The sequence below is a fragment of the Chenopodium album genome, chromosome 15, assembly GCF_948465745.1.
Source record: "Chenopodium album chromosome 15, dcCheAlbu1.1, whole genome shotgun sequence".
In the NCBI taxonomy this organism is placed as follows: domain Eukaryota; kingdom Viridiplantae; phylum Streptophyta; class Magnoliopsida; order Caryophyllales; family Amaranthaceae; genus Chenopodium; species Chenopodium album.
The window spans coordinates 45,498,562-45,521,223 of record NC_137848.1 but is presented as its reverse complement, the minus strand read 5'-3'; the positions used below and the strand labels follow the sequence as shown (position 1 = coordinate 45,521,223).

Here is a 22,662-nt window from a genome sequence, read left to right as displayed (position 1 = left end):
TCTTGTGAAAGAACGTGTAGTAGTACGGTAGCCCAGCCACCTTAGCCCTTCCTAACAAGCATTCAATAGAGCATATATCGCCAGTAGAGTCAGTCCAAATGAAGCACCCTCTAAAACCCTTTGTCCACCCTACTCTGTGTAATCTTGGCACCGACCATCCCATTCCTGATCTATGTGTATGCTTATTTTAGGACCCATCAACTAGTACCACTGTTGGTAAGAGATTACACCCATTATCTTGTAAGATGGCTCGCAAAAACTCCGTAGGGTATTCTGGAACCTACTTCGGCAAGTGCAAGGATCTAAGATGCTTGTCACATTTTTTTAGTAAATAAACCTTGTTGTTGTAGTCCTTCCAAAATAATGGTCGGTGACTCGGTGTTGATAATGTCAACGTTTATGGGGGTGCCAAAGACTCCAAATATTAATCAGTTTTATGTATATGAAATCCTTAGGAATATATATAAATATTAATCAGTTCCTAAATCTAATAAAATAAATCCATAGCAGGGATTTTTCGAAGTGCGAGAGCACGCCATGTGGCATCTCAAAAATAAAAATTATTGGGCTAATTTCCTATTTTGGGTAAAAAAAAAAAAATAGTGGGCTTTTCAAGCCAAAATCAGGTGGAGCCTAACTTTAATTAAAAATATAATTTCGAGTTTCTTAGAACCCTAATTTTTTAAAAAATTGGATCGAGTCCAAATTTTGGTTCCAAAAATTCTACCGGAACCTGACATTTTTTCAAGCATGGCAACTTTTGATCGGTTCTAGTATTTAAGTAACAAAAAAAATAAGGAAAAATCATTTATTGTGTTTTAATCTTTTAAATTACTTTGACCAATAATAATTGAGTATAGTAACACATTAAATGGTTCCTTTTTCATTAGAAACTTATCAATTAATTAAGACATCATAATTAAGGAAATCTGACAACTAAATATAGGAGGTGTTTATTGTGGGATTGAGACTCTTGATGGACTTAATCCCAACTCAAGTAGTAAGAACTCTTGTTTGTTTTATGGGTTTGGTAATCTAATAGATTAGAGGTTAGAATTGGGGTTGGGAATATATACCCTCTATTTCTAACAAAGGGGTCAAACTTTAGGGCACGTGGGAGTAATAAGATTTGAAAGAGGAGAGAAATCATTTAACTTCATCCGTTAATCTATTGTTATGTTTTGGTTTTTCAACACGAGTATATAGCCATATACAGTGGCGGATCCATGATTTTATGGGTGTTGGGTCACCGACTCACCATCACCAATCGACCGCATATAAATCAATGATTAATGCATATATATTCTAAAAGCTAATAAAAAAAAAAGTCACTCAAAAAGTATTAAATATCTTGTGGGAGAGGAGGATTTGTGACGGATAATGACAAATCACCAATAAAATTACCAAAAAGATTTAGAACGATGAGCTTTAACAAGTTACCTAATGAGAACTACGAAGGTAAAATTTGAGGGATGAAGTTATTAAATAAAAAATAAATTTCAACAAGTTACTTAGTGTATGTATATATAAATATTTATATAATTGCTACTCATGCGTATTGATCTCATGACTTCTATAATGAGAGATGAGCCCTTAACCACTAGACTGGTGAGCACTTATGGTTATTTGATGTAATGTTTTATGTTTAAAATTTTTTTTTTCTTTTTGGTGGGTCACATGACCCACCATGCACAAGGTGGCTCCGCTAATGGCCATATAAGAGTAGGAAATACTTTATTTATACTCCATTAGTAAAGAATAGTTACTTTGGGAGTATGTAGGTTAATATTTTGATAAATAATAAAAAAAAAAAAAAATCCTTTAAAAGATGTTGCATTAAAAAAAGGAAAAATTGACAAGAATAATCCCAACTTTGTCTTATTCGTTCAAAATAATCCCAAGTTTGGATTATTTTTAGTAATCCGAACTTTGATATGAATTTGCTTTCAATGATCCCAAATGACCAGTAACTTGTTGAAAAGGTTAAATTTTTTTTTCAATGTAATTTACACATGTAACCACATAATTGGTCAATAATTAACTAATTATTTTAAAATTGCCTTAAAAAAAAAGTTATTTTAAAACTAACAATTTTAAAATAATTATTTTAAAAATTATTTTAAGAAAACCACCATCAGCCACCTTTCCTGCCCTCCACTTCTGCTCCGAACCCCAGCACCGCCTAGACTCCTCCTGCCGGCGTCCCCCCTCACCGCTGCGACTCTTTAACTCCTAATCCCCCTCACCACTGCGACTCTTTAGCTCCCTTTCCTCGCAAGGTTTGCCATTAACTCCTACTCACAACCCCCTTCTACAACCACGAAACCGGAAAGGGCTGGGGGGTTTGGGTGAGATTCCGACAGGTCACGGTTCGTGGGAAGGCCGAGGCTTCGTGATCGACAATGTGAGGGTTGCGGGTGGGTTCTTTGGTTGATGGAGAACTGGCGAAGGAAGGGGATCGGTATGGGTGTCGGGATGGGGGAAAGAGAAAAGAGGTGGTGTCGTCGGCGCGGGAATGTGGTCTGGACGGCGACTGGTGGTGGTATTAAGTTAATTAGATGATTATTTTTTTAAATTTTGCTTAACTAAATTCTTAAATTTGTTTTAATATTTTTACAATAATATTTAAATTTTTTTTTTAATTTTTTTTTTTTTATCAAATCATATGCTAACATGTGTTAAACAACTTGTTATAACAAGTTAGATTACCGGTTGGGACTATTGAAAGCAAATTCATATCAAATTTAGGATTATTAAAAAATAATCCAAAGTTGGGATTATTTTGGGCGAATGAGGCAAAGTTGGGATTATTCTTGTCAATTTTTCCTTAAAAAAATTAAAATAGGTAAAAATAAGTATGAATGGATAAAAAAAAATATTTTAATTTAAATTATTAAAATGTATAGGGTAATTTAACAAACAAATGGAACGTAACAAAAAAAGATAATTCCGACTCCAACATCTGAATTGACTAGGGGCTTGTTCTGATTTACTGAACTAAACTGATTGGAGTTGAACGGAATATTTTATGAGAGAAGGAAATTAGGAATTGAATTGAACTGATTGAAACTGAAATAAACTAAACTGAAGATAAATTGAAGAGAACAGGCCCTAGGAGTATCCTTAGTATATACATAATATGATTTCTAAAATTACAAGGGTTGTGAAATCTGACAACACTTAAGTCGATAGTCAACAGACCACACAATGAAATATTTTTGGGAATATGCATATTGAATGGATAAGATCTAGCTAGTTTGCCGTTTTATTTGTAGGCTATGCATATCACTCCAACATCCCCTAAAACCTGATTGTTTTTTTTTTTACTAGGGCATTTGCTCAAGTACTCAGATGGGAACTGCATATTTTTGGGAGGCCAATAATTTATTTTTTTTTTTATTTTTTTTTTAAAAAAAACATTAGGTAGGAATCAGAATCTGTTAAAAGTACAAGACTACGTAGGAATGGGCCTACACAATAAATTTCGAATAACCACACGTATCTTATCTTGCCACAAAGTAGGCTACCGTGTTACCTGCCCAGCTACCCTTCGAACATGAGAAGAAATAAAAGCATTAAAAAAAACTTAGGTAAATTGCTAATATCATCATAAATTAACCAAATTAGCGAGCACCTTTTAGAATCATTCATAACTTAGATAACATGCATTTTTATACCATATTTATTTATTTATTTTATTTTTAAAAATATTACTTCCTTCATTCCTTGAATATATACAATAATTTTTTTAAACTCTAGTTTGAACACTTCTTCCTTAAGAAGAGTTTACTACACCGCATTTTTTTTTTTTTTTTAATGATTACATCATTCTTTATTAGGGTGTTAAAATTTGATTATCTTCTACCACATTTATCTCACTAGCAAAATAATACTCCATATCACATTATCTCCTATTCATGTCCACATTCAATTCATTTATACTCCTAAAACTTTATGCCCTTATAAATGGTCGAACTATATGAAAGGGAGGAAGTAGTATTGTCTCAACTTTTCCGGTGGGTTGAGAAATTGTTTTTGTCCTTAAACCTCAAGCCAATATATGGAAGTTATGAGGTAGAATCAAGCAGAAAAAGACAAGTTAAAAATGGAAGAGGTTAGCACATGGGATAGATTGCCGCCTCTGGTTTCCACCCATTATCTGTTGTTGCTTCCTTGGTCTTACTTTTAGTACCAACTTTTTAAGAGTTATTAACAAATCTTAACATAGGATGCCTTTGCCGTTGGCCGGGTTAGCTTGAACCCCTTGGTTAGATCAGTTTACAGGCGGCTGACCTCTTTCGGTCCACCCTTAGCTCCGTCTCTGCATTCCAATTCCTAGTCCAAGATATGCTCCCTAAACTCGACCACCAAGCCCAAAAATGGTAAAACTGTGAGGTGGTTCATGAAAAGAGTCAAAATATGACAACTTGTCTACGCTTTACTACGGAGTTTTATGTCCATATGCAAGTTATTTTAATAATTAAGTCGTTAAATTTTACAAACCGTTCATATACTTGAATAGTTCCTCTGTTTCATACTAAGTAGTAAATCTGTCAGTCAAATTAGGAGGGGTAACTAAATGGTGTTTCTAATAAGTCTTTTGAGGGTAATACTCAAAGACATGAGATCAAGTTTTGTAAATTTCGTCAAAAAAAATTGTAAATAGCTTCCACGAATCCAAACAAAAGATAAATAAATAAAATCCAATTAACAGAAATTTATATTAGGAAGTGTGTTTTAGGGTACTTTTATCAAGTGTTATTTACTTATTTCTCTTATCATCATGAAAATAAAAAGTAGGAAGTGTTACAAAGTACAATTCTTTACAAACTTACCTATCAATTATCATGGTCAGTTTCTATTGTCTTTATAAAAACTAAAAAATTACTAGGAGTATATCTTAGGGACTTAGGAACAAAGCTACAAATCTACAATACAACATCAAGACAATAACACACCAGCAGAATATGAAAAGCAAATCAAAACAATAAGAATGCACCATTTGAATAAGATATGCAATCAGACAACTGAAGAATCTGCAGTATCAAATCTCACAAAGCAGAGTGAAAACTACAAAAACTAAAAATTACAGGGAATTTCCTTACACGAAAAATTGAGGACGAGATTAGCTAGTGCAAAAACAAGCACCCTGCCCAAAAGCTAACTTACAACTGCTGCAAACACTTCAGACTATTATGTAAGCCTGGTTATGAGTTGTGTACATTATCAACTCTCAAAGGTGTTGATAATTGCAGGACTTTCAAGTTGAAGATTAAAAAACAGAGAAACATCCGTCAACACCATCTCAATCAATGGCTAAAAACTGCATTAGTCTCCTTGTAAGCAGTATAGTTGGCGAACATTCCCAGAAGCTGTAACATGTATCAAGGAAACCATTAAAAACAGAAAAATAAAGCACAAAACTAATCCATCCATCCAACACCCTTCTGCTTCATATAGAATTTTCTTTTTTCTCTAGTTGTGAAAAAAAATACTTACAAAAAACTTAGGGCCTGTTCGTTATCTTTTGTTTGTTTCCAGCTTTTTGTTATTTTTTTAAACAAAAACCAAAAACTGAAAACCAGAGTGGTTCACATTTTATGTTGTCAAATTTCTAAATTATCATAATTTCAATACGATTGACTAATTATGATTGATTATATGACATACATCGTATGACTTTCAATAACAAAAAACCAAAAAAATTACAGCGATAATAGCGACCCTAAGCATATAATGTATTAGTTTCAATAATCTGGTTCATAAAGCTGATAAAAGCACACAATCTAAGCATCAGCGACATATCTAGAGGTAAAGCCTTTACCGTATAACCAATCTTTAAACAACACATGAAGTGCAGATGACAGTTCTCGCTTCTTGCTCTCATCTAGGGGAGTTTCCTGCAGAACTTGCTTGACCTCCCCCAGGTTTGTGTTCTGAAGGATAAGAGTCATTTAATAAGACAATATTTAAAACTCACAATATCAAGTCAAACTTATTTAAGAGAATTCAAAACATACATTCTTATGCTGAGAATTCATGTAAGCCTCAGGCAACGAAAATGGGTTGTCTTTAGTGGCTCCAGGTACTTCACCACCAAACCAGTTCGGAATCTACACAACCAAATTGAACAATGACATGCAATTTCATAATTAAAGTAAATAAACTAAAAAATCTAATTCATTCTACAAATGAATCTGACAGGCAGTCAATTTTTTGATGTCCTTCAATTCATCAGACGTGAGCATAACTCAAATTGGAGAAGAATATAGCCCTTGGGTCCCCTTTATTGGGACTATATTTCTATTTATTTTTGTTTCTAATTGGTCAGGGGCTAGGGGAAATATTACAGACCACCAGGAGTTAGCCGCACCCATAAATGATATAAATACAACTGTTACTTTAGCTTTACTCATGTGAGTATGTAACTCAAGTCAGTAGCCTATATGGTAAATAAATTTAACAGCTCCAATTAATTAGGTAAACACATTCAGCAACTCCATTTTTTTTAACATCTTAGAAGATTTCGCTAAAACCCTACTCACTTAGTTTTTGACCTTTTGGAAAAATATTAGTCAACGAATTAATGGTGGTTGTTCTTGAATCTATAGTACCTTTAATGATTCCTATACCTGTCATGTTTCTTGGATTATCTAAAGTTGGTGTTCAAGCTCTTATATTTCCAACTTTAGCTGCAGCTTATATAGGCAAATCCCTGGAAGGTCATCATTGGTTATTTGATTTAACGAGTCTATGAGTCTATTTCTTGGTTAAGATCCAGCTAATATATGTGGTTCAAAGAAACTTCATCAAGAAAACCCATCAAAATAACCTATTTTATTTATACAAATACATAGTCTACTAGTCTAGTCTGCCTTTAATGAAGCACATAACCTCCGGCACATTTCCAGCACAATTTCTTTTAAAGAGGAGGGAATTCCGCATACATATTCAAAAGATGAAAAGATATGAAGTAGTGAAAATGTGTAACCAGAGACTGATAACAAATACCTAGTACTGAACAGATAAAGCAACATAAACAGAAGCAGCAGGTTGTAAGGAATTTAAGCTTACCAAAAAGTTAGTAAACTGATCTGGATCCAACGGTGCAGCTGTCTCAGCTTGAGCATCAGAAACACCTGCAGGGTGTGATAACGAATCATGTGGATCAACCACACCCAATGGTAAAGGTTCATTCCACTGGTTGATAGTGGGCTCAATACCAACTTGACTCATGTGTTCCTCCAATTGTGGGTAAAAAGTATTGTATGGTGCCACCTGAAAATTCATCAAGGATAAAACATCACTCATAAAAAAGCAGACAACAGGAGTATGCAAAAAAAAGAATCAAGGAAAGCTTCACAATACACCGGCACAGTAAAAAAATCATAGGACGAAAAGAAATTAAAAAAGATTGCATGCTCCCTAGTGGGGAAAAATAAGTAAATAAACTTCACTAGCGATATCTATGGCCTAAAAGGGGGTTTGCCACCTAAATCCTCAAAATGTGCACATAGGGAATTGGGTAAGGAGTTGAGGCCAAGACCAACACCGATTATAGGCCATTAGAAAGCAAAAGAAAGAATTTTAAAATGTACTTCAAGGTCTGACAAAAGCCTCCCTCATAAAACTTACATATCTAAGCAAAATCTGATGTAAGCAGTCAAACAGTCATAACCAAATTAAGCTAACTAATTAGTATGCACAGCTGAAAGCCTGATACCAGAGGCCTTACATTCATTATTTAAACAAATAGGCTTAAGGTCACTTCAAATTCTATTAGCATAAATTACCAGATACCCCTACCAATAGCAGGCCTCCATTCTTAAGTATTTGTTCACAGAAACTGGAAAAATGCTAAGCCACATACATGAGCAGTTAAATAAATCACAGTCACAAGAAGGGGTTGATTTTCTAATTTAGCTAATAGTCAATTTTTTCCACAAAACCAACCATGCCCATCAATCCAAGACCTAATTAGTAATTAGCCAAAAGCCATCAATCAATTTGAGGTTGTGCCAACTGAACTACTGAAGTACTCTCAGTAGGAGTCATTTCTCAGCAGACTCGATATTTAAAAAGGCTGCACAAACCTCTGAGAGAACAATCCTCAAAGTTGCTATTATCAATGCTGAAATTATGCAGGCAACAAACAAAAATTTGACAAATGTGTCTTAGTTTTAAAAGGCGAGAGGCGCACCGAGGCGCAAAAGGTCCTTGGAGCCTAGGCACAAGGCTCAGGCGCGCACCTTTTGTATATGAGGCGCACCTTTGTTTTTTGTTTTTTTTATATATATAAATATATTTAATCTCCATTAAAAAAGTTTGGGAAAAAAAGGTGGAGAAGAACGTTATTACTGCAGGATGAGTAGGCTGCTAGAATCCAAAAGAAGGGAGGAAACTAGGAAACCCACGTGAAGATCTAGAGTGTATATATATATATATATATATATATATATATATATATATATATATATATATATATATATATATATATATATATATATACTTCCTCTTTTTTTTTTTAATAGTTGCAACACTTCTCTTTTCACGCTTGCCGATGCATGTTTTAAATCGTTAGTATCTTTAATTACCAATATGTAAAAATTATAAACCTTGGATACTAAAATTGTATATGTCGAGACGAATCTAACAAAATCCCACATGACTATATTTTTACTTAAGTATAAATTGTTAAAGCTAGTCAAAGTGAAACACATAAATAGTGTAAAAGTCAAACTGTTGCAACTATAAAAAAACGGAGGAAGTATATAAATTAGAAAAGGTAGAAATTGAAATGAGAGAGAAGAAAAATTCAAGACGAGAAGAAAAAAACATATTCGACCAACTTACCTCGAAGAACCACCGGAGAGACGACCACCCTCGCCGGTAACCACCGGAGAAGGCTCGCCGGTAACCCCTGTCGCTGAGGCAATGATTTATTTTTCCAATTGCTTAACATATCGTGAATTAGGGTTTCTTAAATTTAGGGATTCAATTTGGGGGTTGAATTAAAGTTAATTGATTCAATTGATTTAGGGCTTTTGCTCGAAATTGTGAATTAAAGTCTGGGTAAGATTAATTTTGGAGTTTTTTTTGGTTTTTTCTATAATTTCAACTTAGATCTTCTCTTTCTCTCAGCTCTCTGAACAAAAGGCGCGGTAGGCGCTGCGCCTTGCGCCTTGGCAGAGGCGCACTAAGGCGCGCGCTTTTTGTAGGACACTGCGCCTGCTATGGTTGAAGCGCACTGGTATGCGCTTTTGTGAGCCTTGTGTGCCTGAGGCGCGCTTTTTAAAACTAAGAAATGTGTTTCTTTATGTTGTGCTTGAGCATCAGATCCCTGTTTGCTTCTCATTAGTTAAATTAATATTTTGTTCAGTAACCTCACAGGTAATCTTCTATGGCTAATAACATTGAGAAAAGTGGATAAATTTCTCACTTGGATTATCAGCTGAAGATGCACTAGAGATTATCATTGATTTGTATCATACCAATCATTTGGAAGAATTAAAATGCACACGCATGAAAATTAAACACCCCCTCTGCCAATAGAATGGGTATGGTGTGAACCATAAATTCCATGTATAGTCAGTAACCCAAACTATATTTTGAATGATAATCCAAGAATCGGAATATTTAAGCTCACAAAAGTGAATTTAGTAAAAAAAATTATCTAGAGGTTAAAGGCCGGAAATTAAGAAAAGATCTATGGCATAGCGCAAGGCTACAAAGGGACTTGCAACGTAAACTGTTGGAAGTAAATTCACATTAAAGTTTGGATTATTAAAAAATATCCAAAGTTGGGATTATTTTGGACAAATGAGGCAAAGTTGGGATTATTCTGGGCAATTTTTTTTACTTAAAAAAGAACAATTTATAGCACTTACTATATGAAGAATACGAAATAAATCCTATGTCCACAAAAATCTATTTACTATCACAAGCGCACAGCAATAAAGCAAAAGACCCAACTTTCCGTAAATTGTTTTCTAGTGAAGCATGTCACAGTGCTGTCTGCCCATTTCAGTATAACTTCACTGGCACCATCCTCAACCCCTAATTCTGAGCAAGTGACCATATAAGTAAAGAAAACCATCTATCATCCATATGCGTGATTTTCCTAATTGAGGTTTCAGCCATTAGTTGATAGCCATTCATCCCTTATTACATGGTCATTAAGCTACACAATTCATTTACATAACTGAATATTTAAAATTGTAGTACAAAACAACTCACAATTATAAAACCTACCCTCTTAGCTCACCAAAAGCTCACACAATTTTGATGAATATCATTTATGCCTCGACATTTTTATACTTGAGTATCTTTCCCACATTTAACTAAGTCTGTCCTGCAGAGAAGTTACTTCTAGTAGCTGGCTATTATTGGCAGCATTTTCTAACTCATCAAACACTACAGTGCATGACAAAATTGACTTGCTTTCTAATATTCTATTGAGGCTACAAAACAGTCATGATAAAGAGCTAAAATGATCAAGGCCTCATTAGTTTCAATAGGTCAGCTACTCCTTTACTCTGGCCATCAACTCATTCTTAGAAACAGAAGATATGATGGCTTTGTGTGTGTGTGTGTGTGTGTGTGTGGAGAGAGAGAGAGAGAGAGAGGGGGGGGGGGGGGGGGGGATCAGTCAAAAACCAACAATCAAACACAAAAAGGTGATGGATCAATGTATTGCAAAAATGTTACAGTGGATACTTTTAAAAGTAGAGAAATATGGGGCATATTAGGAGACTGATGGTGAAGTTGCAAATAACAGTGACATACCTGTAATTTATGATTATCACCGATAATAAGAGGTCTTTGATTGACTCCCAAGTAAAACATGCACTCACGACAGTTGGCAATACAAATTCGTTTTGCTGCAGAGATGACATGAACTCGCTCACAATGTTCTACTCTTAGAGCCTGTTGACATGATCATTGTCATAACAACTGTGCTGTCAGTTTCACATCAAACTCAGAACTCACATTTAGGCGTCTCCAACTAAATTAAACAAATAAAGAAATTCATGGGATCATCTGGGTCAGTAAAGATGAGACATATAACTTATTCCACAAATGGATCATTACCTTACCAACAGCTCCAAGAACTATAGTTGCATCAGAGCAGCCATATATGGTGGCATATCTCAAGGGTGCCAAAATATAGATAACAGAATCATGGCAATTTAGAACCTTAAGAGAAGAACCTTTCACATCAGCTGCTTGTTTCACATAAGAGGACTTAGAAATCCCTTCAATAAAAGTCAGGCCTCTTGAGCTTGTTGAAGCTTTAGCTGAGTTTGAATTGGCATCAGACATAGCAATGTCTTGATCAGAGCCATTTTCTTTTGCAGTGGCCCTCTCAGCTATACGTTCCAAGGCATCAGCTATCTTCTGTAGAAGCCAATCATGAACTTGTGCTGCAGGTACAGGTGCAGCAGGCATATCAGGGTCTGAATTTGCAAAAAAGGGTGCTGCTTGGCTTAATGGTACTACTTCAGAACCCTTCACACCAAATTGAATCAAAAAGCCAAGGTGTTCGAACCTTTCCATTGGCAATACCTGTCATATAATGTAGTCAGATAAATCAACAAAAGTTGAGAGAAGAAAAATAAAAAGGCACAACAAAGAAAGAAATATAGGGGGTCTAAACATAGCAGGTTCCTCAAATTATTATTTTTTTTCATGACAAAGACCAAACTTTTACAGATAGTATAACATTTTCTTCCAAATTAGAAGAACAATTAACAACCTCATATAATTCCTTTAGCAAGCAACATTGCAAAATTAACTTTTCTGGTCAGCTAAACACAGAGCATCAATAGGACTACACTACAAGCACCATAAAAATGACCAAGAACAAACCCGTTTTTTTTTTAATAGATGATATACCATTTTATCTAAATTGGAAACAAAAAAATTTAACAATCTCGTATAAATCCTTTATTTAACAATGCAAAATCAACTTTTCTGGACAGCTAAGCAAAATTACTAACTTTAACTACTCAATGTACCACATGGATGGTTAAATTACCCCTTTGCTTCTCTTTTTCCCTATGACGTGTATGACAAATGGCATGTTGCCCACAGAAAATCTTATCAGTCAGTTAGCATGATGACAATAAAATTGTTCAAGAAAGACTCAATTATAAGTCTTGACCTGCACTGTTACTACAAAGATCACAACTAGAAACAAAGTGGTCTTGGTATCTGTCCCACGTCACTCCCTCACACTAGTGTTAAGGAACCATGAGATAATAAACGCTCTGGTTGAGTGAGAAAATAATTCTTCCAGGAATAAACAACTCTATATGATACTGTAGATGATAGTTGCAACTAACCAGAGATTCGTCACCTTCCCCTTCAACTGGCTCTGCTAAGAGAGTGAGGATATTTGCCAAGTGTTTTTGCAAATAAGATAATTGATGAGCTTCTTCATCTGCTTGTGATGGCATGAATTTGCGAGTATTACTGCGTACAAGCTGCAAAAGGAGTAGACATCTAGCAGAGTCAGATGCCAAAAGCAGATAGTTGATGGTATCATTCCTATCACAGAGGGGTAGTAGCAACCAAAGTAGTTAGCAAAAACTGCAATAGTACTAATTTGCTGATTCTAATTACTAAAGATAAACATTCAGCTCCACCTTCGTTCAAGATTTCCATGTGTTAAATAAATCTGAATATTAGGTGTTTTTTTACAGAAACTAACAGAATGCAGGATTAAGCTCAAAATTAACCTACAAAAAGTAACTTATGAAAAGTTCAGAAGACACAAATTCATGAGTATCCTGAAACATCCGTTAACAGATCCACCAGCATTCTAACAGTGTTTGGGTACCAAGGTTTAGTAAGGAGATATGAAAAGGGAAAACCAATGACAATACAATGTCATCACAACAAATAATCTCCTTTAAGTAACCTATGTAGCATCAACTCAAAAACAAGAACAGAAACAAATGGACCAACTGAACAACACCTAGTGTCTCAAAATTTTGAAAAAGAAGCCTTAATGAGGATTAGAGAAAAAAAAAAAACAAATCCACCTTTTTCTGGAGCACTCCACTACTTTTCATAATCCCTCTCCTTCTTCTTGTTTTCCTTAAAACTTTCCATTCCCATGTTATTTATAAGATTAATTTTGCCTTCCACATTACTACGTCCTCTTTCTATTTCTCCAACCAGAAAAAGAATGAGCAAGTGCTTATATATTCACTCATCCATTGATTGGGGACTTGAAGTAAGCGAAAGATAGCACAAAGCCTTTGGTTGTGGAGAGAGAGAGAGAGATCAGCTGCTGAAGCCAAGGCTTTAAACCTCACAAAAGCTTTTGCCAACAATACTTACCTAAACTATATCTCCCTTCTTTCTATCCCTTTGTGCCACCTCTAGGCCTAATAATGAACACATTTACACACTTGGCATTACACCTCACAAATGTTTCATCCATGACACCATAGGTTTGGGGATGTTTGTTCATGACGTTTCACCTTTTTACCTATAGTCCTACACACTGCCAAAATATTTGGACCTATACCAAATCAATTTCACCTAAATAAACTTTTTACATGTATTAGTAACCAAAGTTAGGGGAGAAAAGGAGACCAAGTCACAAACATTTGTCTTCATTTGTTTCTTACCTTCTTATTTTACTCCTCTCACAACTTACATTCTCATTTACATTTTAAAGGTCTGCAATCTAAATTGATAATGGGTATAATGAAGGAATAAATGTACTAAGAAAAAAAAGACTTGGTCGGACTCATAGGTTGTAGATTTCTTTTCGAAATGAATTCAAAGCTGGTAGTTTCAGATCCGCACATAGTATAAAATCGCGGCCGATATGTTGCATTGCGGACGATTTGTAACGGAAATTCAGGCTACCGTTACAAGATTTGCCGTTTTGTAACGGCCTTTTAAAAAAGACCGAGTTTTAACCGCGACATCCGAATTTCGGCCGATAAACCTCCAGGTTGCTCAAGAAATAGCTTATATTCGTTGGTTTATCAGATTTTCATGGCAAACTCCATTGTTGCCGACTTGCCGGCTGCTCTATAGATTGAAAGAGGGAAAAGGTGAAAGGCAGGGGTTAAGCGAAGATGGGTCATGGGTGGGAATAGTGGGACAGCTGGCAACAATCCGGCGGTTGTTATAAGTAAAGTGCTGCTCATCATTTTTTTCTTCTTTATTTTACTTTGACCCCACCATTCTCTACATTTTTCTTTGACTTGGAATCACGTGACTACTAGTAAAACTTACTTTTGACACTTTAACTGTTAGTAAAACTTATTTTTAGCTTTCAATTACAAAGAAAATTCATGGATATTTGAAAATCTGTTTTAAAAATAATTTTATTATTAAATAAAAATTAATACTTCAAAAAGTCTAAAACAAAAATTCTACCGCGACGGCCATGACACAGTCCGCAATGAACGCATCATTTCCGTTACCACATTAGCGCGACCGTTTCCGCGATCACGACCGAAACCGCATTTTTATTCTATGGATCCGCATCCCAAGTCGGACTAGATTTTGGAGTCTTGATAATTAATCAACTTGAATTCTAAACCATCAGGTCCCGACCATTGACATCCCTAATCAGGTGGATAATAGGTATGCCAATATAAGCTGATAGTGGATATACACTTAGGTTGTGAGCCAAGTGTAATTCTATGTCCATACCCAATTGGGAGGATGTAGACATTGGATATATACCTGCCATGGGTGCTAGGTAAGATGGATATGTGTATAAGGGAGGAGATATCTGCCTCCCCTTCTTCATGAACGTGTCTAAAAATTAATAAAGTACGCACTCCTTTGTCAGTCACTTTTCCCTTTCAAAAACAAGTACGGTTGCCTTTACATTTATGTGCCACATTTGACTTTTAAGATTAAAAAAAAATAATAATAAGGTTATAATTTCAAATAAATAATCTAGCGAAAGTACTCAACCAGAAAATTAAGCTAAATAAATAACTCAATATAATGTAGACAAATTTATTGTTAAATTAAGCCTAGCCAAGTGTGGAGTATTTACGAAGAATAAGTTAATAAAAAAATAAATAAATAAATTGATAGGCTACAGCTCATGTCTCTAAACCAACTGATTAGATATAAAAATATACGTATCTAGAGTTAAAACCTTTGCTTGACAGATGTGAGATCTATTCTTTTTAGGGTGTATTTTGATTCACTTGCTTTTCATTTATATGAGCATAATAAGCTGTAAATTAAACTTGAGTAACCCTTACTAACCTTTTTGAACTTAGCTAACTTTAATAAGTTTGCTTGGTTTTAAAATAAACTAAAGACCAAGGCCATTTAGTGTGAATGCATGATTGGGATAATTATGAGAGATAATGGCAAAGAGGGCTTGTGAGAATGGAATAAGAAAACTTCAAACTAACACATGCCATCTGATGCTTCCTCTTCCCTTTCACTCAAGTTTGTGGTTATAATGGTATATGAAATCCAAAGCTAATCATCCTTTAGTGCAATTTTTTTGTAAGGAAAGTTGGCAAAGGGAGAAGATTGTTGTCTAGCACAGATTAGTATGTTCACATCTTCACAATGCCTTACCAGTGCAACTAACTCAAAGAAGTTTCTTTCTCTAGACTAGCTTTTTTCCAAAGAGGAGGGAGCTTCTTTGCACGTTATCATGCCACCAGATTTTAATCACACTTGAATAAAAAACCCTAATACCCTGTTCTCAGCATACCTCTAATCTTAAGCCAATAGTAATGCATTCTTAAGTTAATGACAGTACCTACCTGTTTAATCCTAGGCCAGCATAGTGCTAACTAACACTCTTAGCGAATAACCATAACTTGTTTTTCAAGGAAATAATCTTCTAATTGGCAAATAACATTGCACTCACAAGAAAGCAAGATTTCACTCCATATCCTTGTTCTCTACTTACAATGCCACCAAAACCTTCTCCTCTGAAGAACTATTACAAACCGCAAAACAAAATTAACCCAACTATTACATCCTCTATAACAAAGTTGCCATTAATGTCTCATTCCATTTCATCAAACTATCTAGCGCAGATTATTATGTTCACAATGCCTTCCCCTGTGCAACTAACTCAAAGAAGTTTCTTTCTCTAGACTCTTAACTTTTTTCCAAAGAAGAAAAGCTTTTTTGAACATTATCATAGCCACCAGATATTAACAAAAACTAATATTAGAGTTTAGGATCCACCATATTCAAAAGATATAATCACACTTGATTAAAAAACCCTAACACCCTGTCCTCAGCATACCTCTTATTTAGAGCCAATTATAATTGCATAATTAAAATGATGACTGTACCTACATGCAGAATCCTGAGTCAGTATAAGCAATAACACATTTATCGACGTATTATTTGATCTATCTAGCCTCGATCCTATCCTAACCAAAAACTCTCCTTGCATTAACTGTCAAGGTGTCTCCTCATCTCATACAGGGCTAATAACCTGATGGAAGATGAGGAGGAGTAAAAAATATATAAATAAATAAATCCTTCTCTAACCCGTGAACAAATTCATTACAGATATACAAGAACCATGAGTGATCAAACGAAAGCATAGGCGCAAACTTCTGCAGGTATGACGTCATACCTTTACTCTTTAGACCCCATAGGATACCATCAAAGAGGGAAAAATTACAAAGAGCTGAAGGCCTCCTCACACTTATTTTCACATTGCATAAATATTTAAAGCCAAGTAATCACCAAAGCCTTCCAATTTTTATCAATATCCAACAACATATAACCTAATGCCCTGCACAAGCAATCTGAATCACTCCTACCCAAAGAAACTTCTCTTGTACAAAGCTGACAGGCTGACATTTTCTTCATCGTTTGTCCCAGAAGGAGGAAGTTCTACATCCCCTAGTTGCACCTGAAACCCCGTACAAGCACCAGGAATCAAACCCGTCCAAAAAACTTGAAGTGAGTAAAGATGTGAATGTGCAACTGGCTGTCCCAATCCAATAATCAAGGTAGACTACAAAGTTCAGAGAACCTTTCTTTTGAGTCAAATTAAGCCTATTCCAATTCCACAATCAAATTGATATCAAGACAGCTAAACCTATGTTTAGATAAGAAAATATAGGTCTTACCTTAATAGCCTAATTCTAGACCACGATAGTGCTAAAATAACACTCCTGACGAATTACTTCCAAGGAATAATCTTCTAATTGGCATATAACATTGCACTCATAAAAAAGCAAGATTTAACTCCATATCCTTGCTCTCTTCTTACAATGCCACCAAAACCTTCTTCCCTACAGAACTGTTTCGAATCACAAAACAAAATTAACCTAACTATTACATCCTTTATACCAAAGTTGCCATACCTCCCATTTGAATTTCCAAAACCTCCAATCAAATTCAAGCATAATAACCAAGCACCTAAGTTTCGAATTCTCGATTCCGACAGTGCTACCCTATAAGTTACAACAAGACAACATCCTTTCTAGCTAATGCCAATCAACAATCAATCAAAACTCACCCAAAAAACAACCAATAACATTTCTTCATTTCACAGCACAAATCATAAATAAAAATCAAAAAAATCAGAAAATTAAAACCTAAAAATTTACCTGAAGAGGAGAGAGAGCAGACAAATACCCATCAAACGCCGAAGTCGAGGGCCAAACATCAGCAACAGCAGCAGAATCCTTATGAGTCCTAGGCAACAGCCTCTTATAACTCTGAATATACAAAAACAAGATCAAATCATACACATTCACCCCAATCGCCGGCACATCATCAGGCTTCGCAACAACAAGAGGATCAGAATCATTCGGAAGAACAGCGGCAATCGTATCGATAACAAGCCTGGAATGTTCCTCGGAGATTTGCAGAACATCAGCAACAATCAACGGATTAACTCGGAGAGAATCAGATTGTTGAAGAAGCTTCTCCTTGAGGGATCCGATTGAAACGGCGGCGTCGGAGAAGATGAGCTTAGGGATTGGAAGGAGGCCGTACTCGAAGGGTTCGCGACGAGTGTGGAGTGTGATTGGATCTTTGGTCGGCGTTGATGGCGGAGACGATGAAGGTGGTGCGTCGGTGTTTTCCGCCATTGAAATGGAGGAGAGAGAAAATGGAGGTGAAGAGAGAGAAAATGGGGGGATTTTTTGGATCGAGAAAATGACGAAGGAAGTTTTAAAAAGAGGAGAGAGAAAGAGAAAAGAGAGTGAGAAGTGGCGGTAAGAGAGGAAGAGAGAATAGTAAAGAGGTGTTAGCTCCGCCACATGATGGTTAATCACGGTGGTTGGTTCATCGTTTCTTTAGATTTTGTGTTTATTTATGAAAATTGTGATAATAGTTGATGCAAAATCTTACAAAAATTCTATTTTTATGAATTTAATATGGTTTTTGATTATTACATTAGACTAGGTTACATTATTGTGATGTGAGTCATTGTTGGATAATGTTTTTGACATGGATTATTAGATGATTAAGATGAACAATTATTAAGAAATTGGAATTTTTAAGTCAATTGATTTAGCTGTTTTATTATCTATTTGAGGTGACAAATATCAACAACATAGGGTTTTTTTTTTTTTTTTTTTTGGGGGATTTTATGTGTACCGAACGATAATTTTAATTCACAACGTTGCAAGATCGAATTGATTGGGCCAATGAGCGCATATGGCTGTACAAATAAATTAATGCAAATTACATATCGAACTTTTATGGCAAATCTTGGAGCGACAAATGTGAGAAGCAACTTTTCTCTTGAAATATGTATCTTGATGAATATAGATTAAAAAAGTGATAATATGATAATTGAATGGCCGAGGACTTTGCTAATACATGTTGGTGGTTGTGTAAGTGGCGCAATGCAACAACCTTCCATAGCAATCTAAATGTTACTATGGACCAAGTGAGCTTCGTATTTGCATAAGTTGAGGTGATAAAATGAGTAATGGAGCATGAAGAACATCAGGACAATGGTAAGAAAGAGTGGTGAGAAGAAGCTTATATCAGGTGGTGTTTTCCAAGAAAGGATTGGATTCGATTGAATATCGAATGTATAAGTAAGGGGAGAGCAGGGGTATATATAAGGGTACAACATGGCAAATTATGCAAAGCATTTGCTCTAAATTGTGAAAGTTGTACTTGTACTAAGGGAGAATTAAATGGAGTCTTGCATGGATTGCTAGGTGGCTAGTTGCTTGAGATGATGGTCATAAGATAGTCCAAATCACTATATTCATATCATCTAAAAATGTAAAGCTCATATTACTCGTCGAGAAAGGATTATAATAAACTTTTGTTATAAGGAAGCTAATCAAGTTTTAGACTGATTAGCTAATATATATGGAGTTAAGTCAGATCAAAAGTTTGTGTTACTCAAGGTGGTCGCTAAAGATTTTCAGTTATTTTATTAGAAGAACTTAGTGGGATGGCAACGTGTCAGAGTTAGTGTTAAAGAGGGCCGACATTAACTATATTTTTTTCTTTATTTGGTGTGTTTCCTTTCTTTTGCTCTTTTGTTTATTTTCAGTTTCTCTATTTTGTTTCTTCTCTTTCACCCAACAAAAGAAAAAAAAAATGTTATTATCAACAAACAATGTTCTTATATCAGATTGATACTTTATTTACTGACTACACGCTTGTACAAAGTAAATATTCTAGTTAGTGAGAGTTTTTTTTGTTAGCGACTATAAAGCTAGCATTAATTTTTGAACTGTTGTGACGTAACTTATAAGTCTTATAGACAACTTCTTCATATATATATAAGACACACTATCTTCTGCACTTTGTGGATGATTTTTCTAGAACTGTATATATGGGTGTATTTGTTGCATACTAAAACTCAAATGCATTAAGATCCATTCTTTCTTTGCTATTGTTGATTGTCAATTTGAAGTTACTGTTTGGTGAGAAGTAACAATGGAAGACACTACATCAATATTGAAGTGGTTGTAAGGGCATCGCGACAACCCAGGGGTGTTTCATCCTCGAGCTATGAGTTGATTTTGTGATGGTACAAAGACATTAGGAAAAGAAATATTTTGTACTTAGGCTATCTAGTTACTTTGCAAGTTGGGTGTTCAAGATCTACCTGCTACAACTTGAAGGGTATTAGGAGATTAATAATGTAATTAGATTTAACAAATATATTTGGGCCATATTTATGTTTTGTATAAAGTGGGTTAAGGGCCTCATAGCATATGCAATACTTAATTAGATTATGCATCATTATGAATTTAAGGAAATAGATTGTAAGTAACAACTATATGCATGCTGCAAACCAAACATGACAGGAATTGACCTCCATAGCCATCACATTCGATACAAATGCAACAAAAAAGATGCATTTTACATAATTTCAAGCTCGTTATAAAAAATTGGAGTGAAACCTGTGATTCCAAGAACACTACAAATAAATCTTAGACTAGACTTGTATAGTGACAGAAAATAGCAACAAAAACTCTTTTCTACTACTATTTTTTCTCCTGCGTTCACCTCATCATTGTTGGTCTAGCTTGGGGGTAGCAGCTTTTCTGCTTGGTCAGGGAAGAAAGTGACGAACAGAAATGCACCTGTATTTCGAATAAGAAACCAATGTAGCAAGGAAAAGTTAGCATTATATGGAGATTATTCCTTACTTTAAAGGCCGAAAAGAAGAGTGACTTACAAACAAGAATAGTTCCAAGTACAGCTGAAATCTTTCCCTGAACTGTAATCAACCCAGCTTTACCAGCATTTTGTAATTCGGTGGAACCAACAGATTCAAATGTTCCTACATAGAAGTTAAGAGCATCGAAATTTGTCAATTGTCATTTCCTGATACCTTAATTTCGTGGCACATAAGTAAAATTCGTGTAGTACCTGGTTTTACAGACTGAAGCCCAGATGTTATGCATGCTACATTCTGAAACCCATATTCTTCCAACTTCCTAGCAGCAGCTGTAGACCTGTAAGGGTTCAATCAAACATACAGTCCAATTAAACATTTTCTAAATTGAACTCCTTTTGTTATGATATACTAAAACTATAGCCCATGATTCCAAGTTCAAATAAATATTGATCTTTGTAATGGAATCGAATGAAACATTATGTGGCAATACATGAAAAACTGTATACATAATACGAACTCAGAAGTGAATCTTGAATTTGAGCCTAATGAACAATTGTTTCAAATTGGCACAAGTAAGCTAGATACAATATTAGAGATTATAGTTATTCAATGACAAACCATGCTACAGATACCAACCTTAATCCTTCCTGACATACAAGTAATAACTTGGTATCAGGTGAAAACTGGCTCTTTATAGACTGCACAAAATCAGGGTTCTGTTTAGTGAAAGGCAATCCAAAGAACAAGCCAGCAAAATTGTTGTGCAGAGTCCTTTTTATGATTGTGCCTGCATGATATCAATTTTTCGTCAAAATAACAAGTGTCAAACTAGACTACGTTTTTTTTAGAGATGAAATGAAGAGTTCGAATAACATAGTTGATAATTAATGTGTCAGTTATTAAGCAAATGAGCACTAATTAAAGACATAAAGCGCAATCATATATTCGCATTATATAAAGAATAAGTGTACCAGGGTCATTGTCTTGGTTTTCAATGAAAAGGGGAACATGATAACACGATTTGATATGAGCACGCTCAAATTGAGATTTATCTCGAACATCCACAACTGCATACCCATCAGCTTTTACAAGCTCTTTAGCCTCATCAGCATTTACATAATTAATTTCTGCTCTAATCCCAAATTGTCTTCTTCGACGAAATGATCTCTTAGGAAGCACCACCCATGATTTACCAGAACTCTGGAATGCCAAGCAAGATGCTCGAAAATAATCACTGAAAACATATATCTTAAGCTCTCATTCAAAATTGACAAGATATGTCACTTTCTGTATTTTTAAGCTAGCTAAATCATATTTAAACAAACTCTGAAGTTACCAACAATAATTGGTCAATCACAGGTACTCTATAGTTGTTTTACCATATGTGTTCAATAACATATTTTTTTTTGTTGGTGTTAGTGAAGCGCAGCCCTGATAAATTAAGGCTGCGCCATCAGGGCAGGGTTGCGCTTCACTAACACCCGAAAAAAAACAGAATTGTTACATATACCGGTGATTGTTTAATACTTACTCGTTAAAATTATACAATAGTACAAATAAAATTGAAATGGTGTAACAAGTAACAATTATTTTTATGATCATACTAAAAATGGAAAGAAAATAAAGAGAATAAAGAGAAAGGGGGGATACCTGCGAGGAGGGAGCAGTGTAGAGTAGTTGAATGTGGCCATTGAAGAGGAGTTTGACAGAAACTCCTTCGATTATTACTCCGTAGTTGCCAAATTCTTTCTCTATCTTCTCCTCTCTCTCTCTCAGTCTCTCTCTCTAACGGTTATGGAAAAGGGGTCCATGAAATTGAAGATATGCAATGGGTTTGTGCCACGTGGTAAAAGAAATCGGATAATTTATGTAATTTGTGATTGCTAGAGATTTCTGGTTTCTGTACTTTAGTTAGAAAGTACTATTAGTCATCTATGAATCTATGATCCTATTTTATACTCCGTACTAAAATATATTAATTGAAATCATCAGATTTAGGCCCGGTTCACTTTATCTTACTTTTGCAAAAGTTAAACTATTTTTATTGAACAGAAATTATTTTTGCTTAACTCAAATTA

The 22,662-nt window shown here is 35.0% G+C and overlaps 2 protein-coding genes and 1 pseudogene across 2 annotated transcripts; 1 reads left to right on the top strand and 2 right to left on the bottom strand.

Annotated features, from left to right (window-relative positions):
* Positions 1–4,968: 4,968 nt before the first annotated feature.
* LOC145583193 (uncharacterized) lies at positions 4,969–18,228 on the bottom strand. Its single transcript, XM_081640375.1, has 8 exons — positions 17,589–18,228; positions 12,345–12,485; positions 11,092–11,565; positions 10,786–10,926; positions 7,075–7,278; positions 6,021–6,113; positions 5,825–5,936; positions 4,969–5,372 (listed from the first exon to the last, which is right to left on the bottom strand). The coding sequence occupies exons 1-8, from the start codon at positions 18,072–18,074 to the stop codon at positions 5,329–5,331; spliced, it is 1,695 nt and encodes a 564-aa protein (XP_081496501.1). The 5' UTR covers positions 18,075–18,228; the 3' UTR covers positions 4,969–5,328.
* On the top strand, positions 6,220–6,836 carry LOC145583407 (ATP synthase subunit a, chloroplastic pseudogene; annotated as a pseudogene).
* Positions 18,229–20,302: 2,074 nt separating the features above from the next.
* Positions 20,303–22,390, bottom strand: LOC145582336 (rhodanese-like domain-containing protein 9, chloroplastic). Its single transcript, XM_081639341.1, has 6 exons — positions 22,235–22,390; positions 21,556–21,818; positions 21,221–21,371; positions 20,836–20,921; positions 20,642–20,746; positions 20,303–20,546 (listed from the first exon to the last, which is right to left on the bottom strand). The coding sequence occupies exons 1-6, from the start codon at positions 22,273–22,275 to the stop codon at positions 20,485–20,487; spliced, it is 708 nt and encodes a 235-aa protein (XP_081495467.1). The 5' UTR covers positions 22,276–22,390; the 3' UTR covers positions 20,303–20,484.
* Positions 22,391–22,662: the final 272 nt, after the last annotated feature.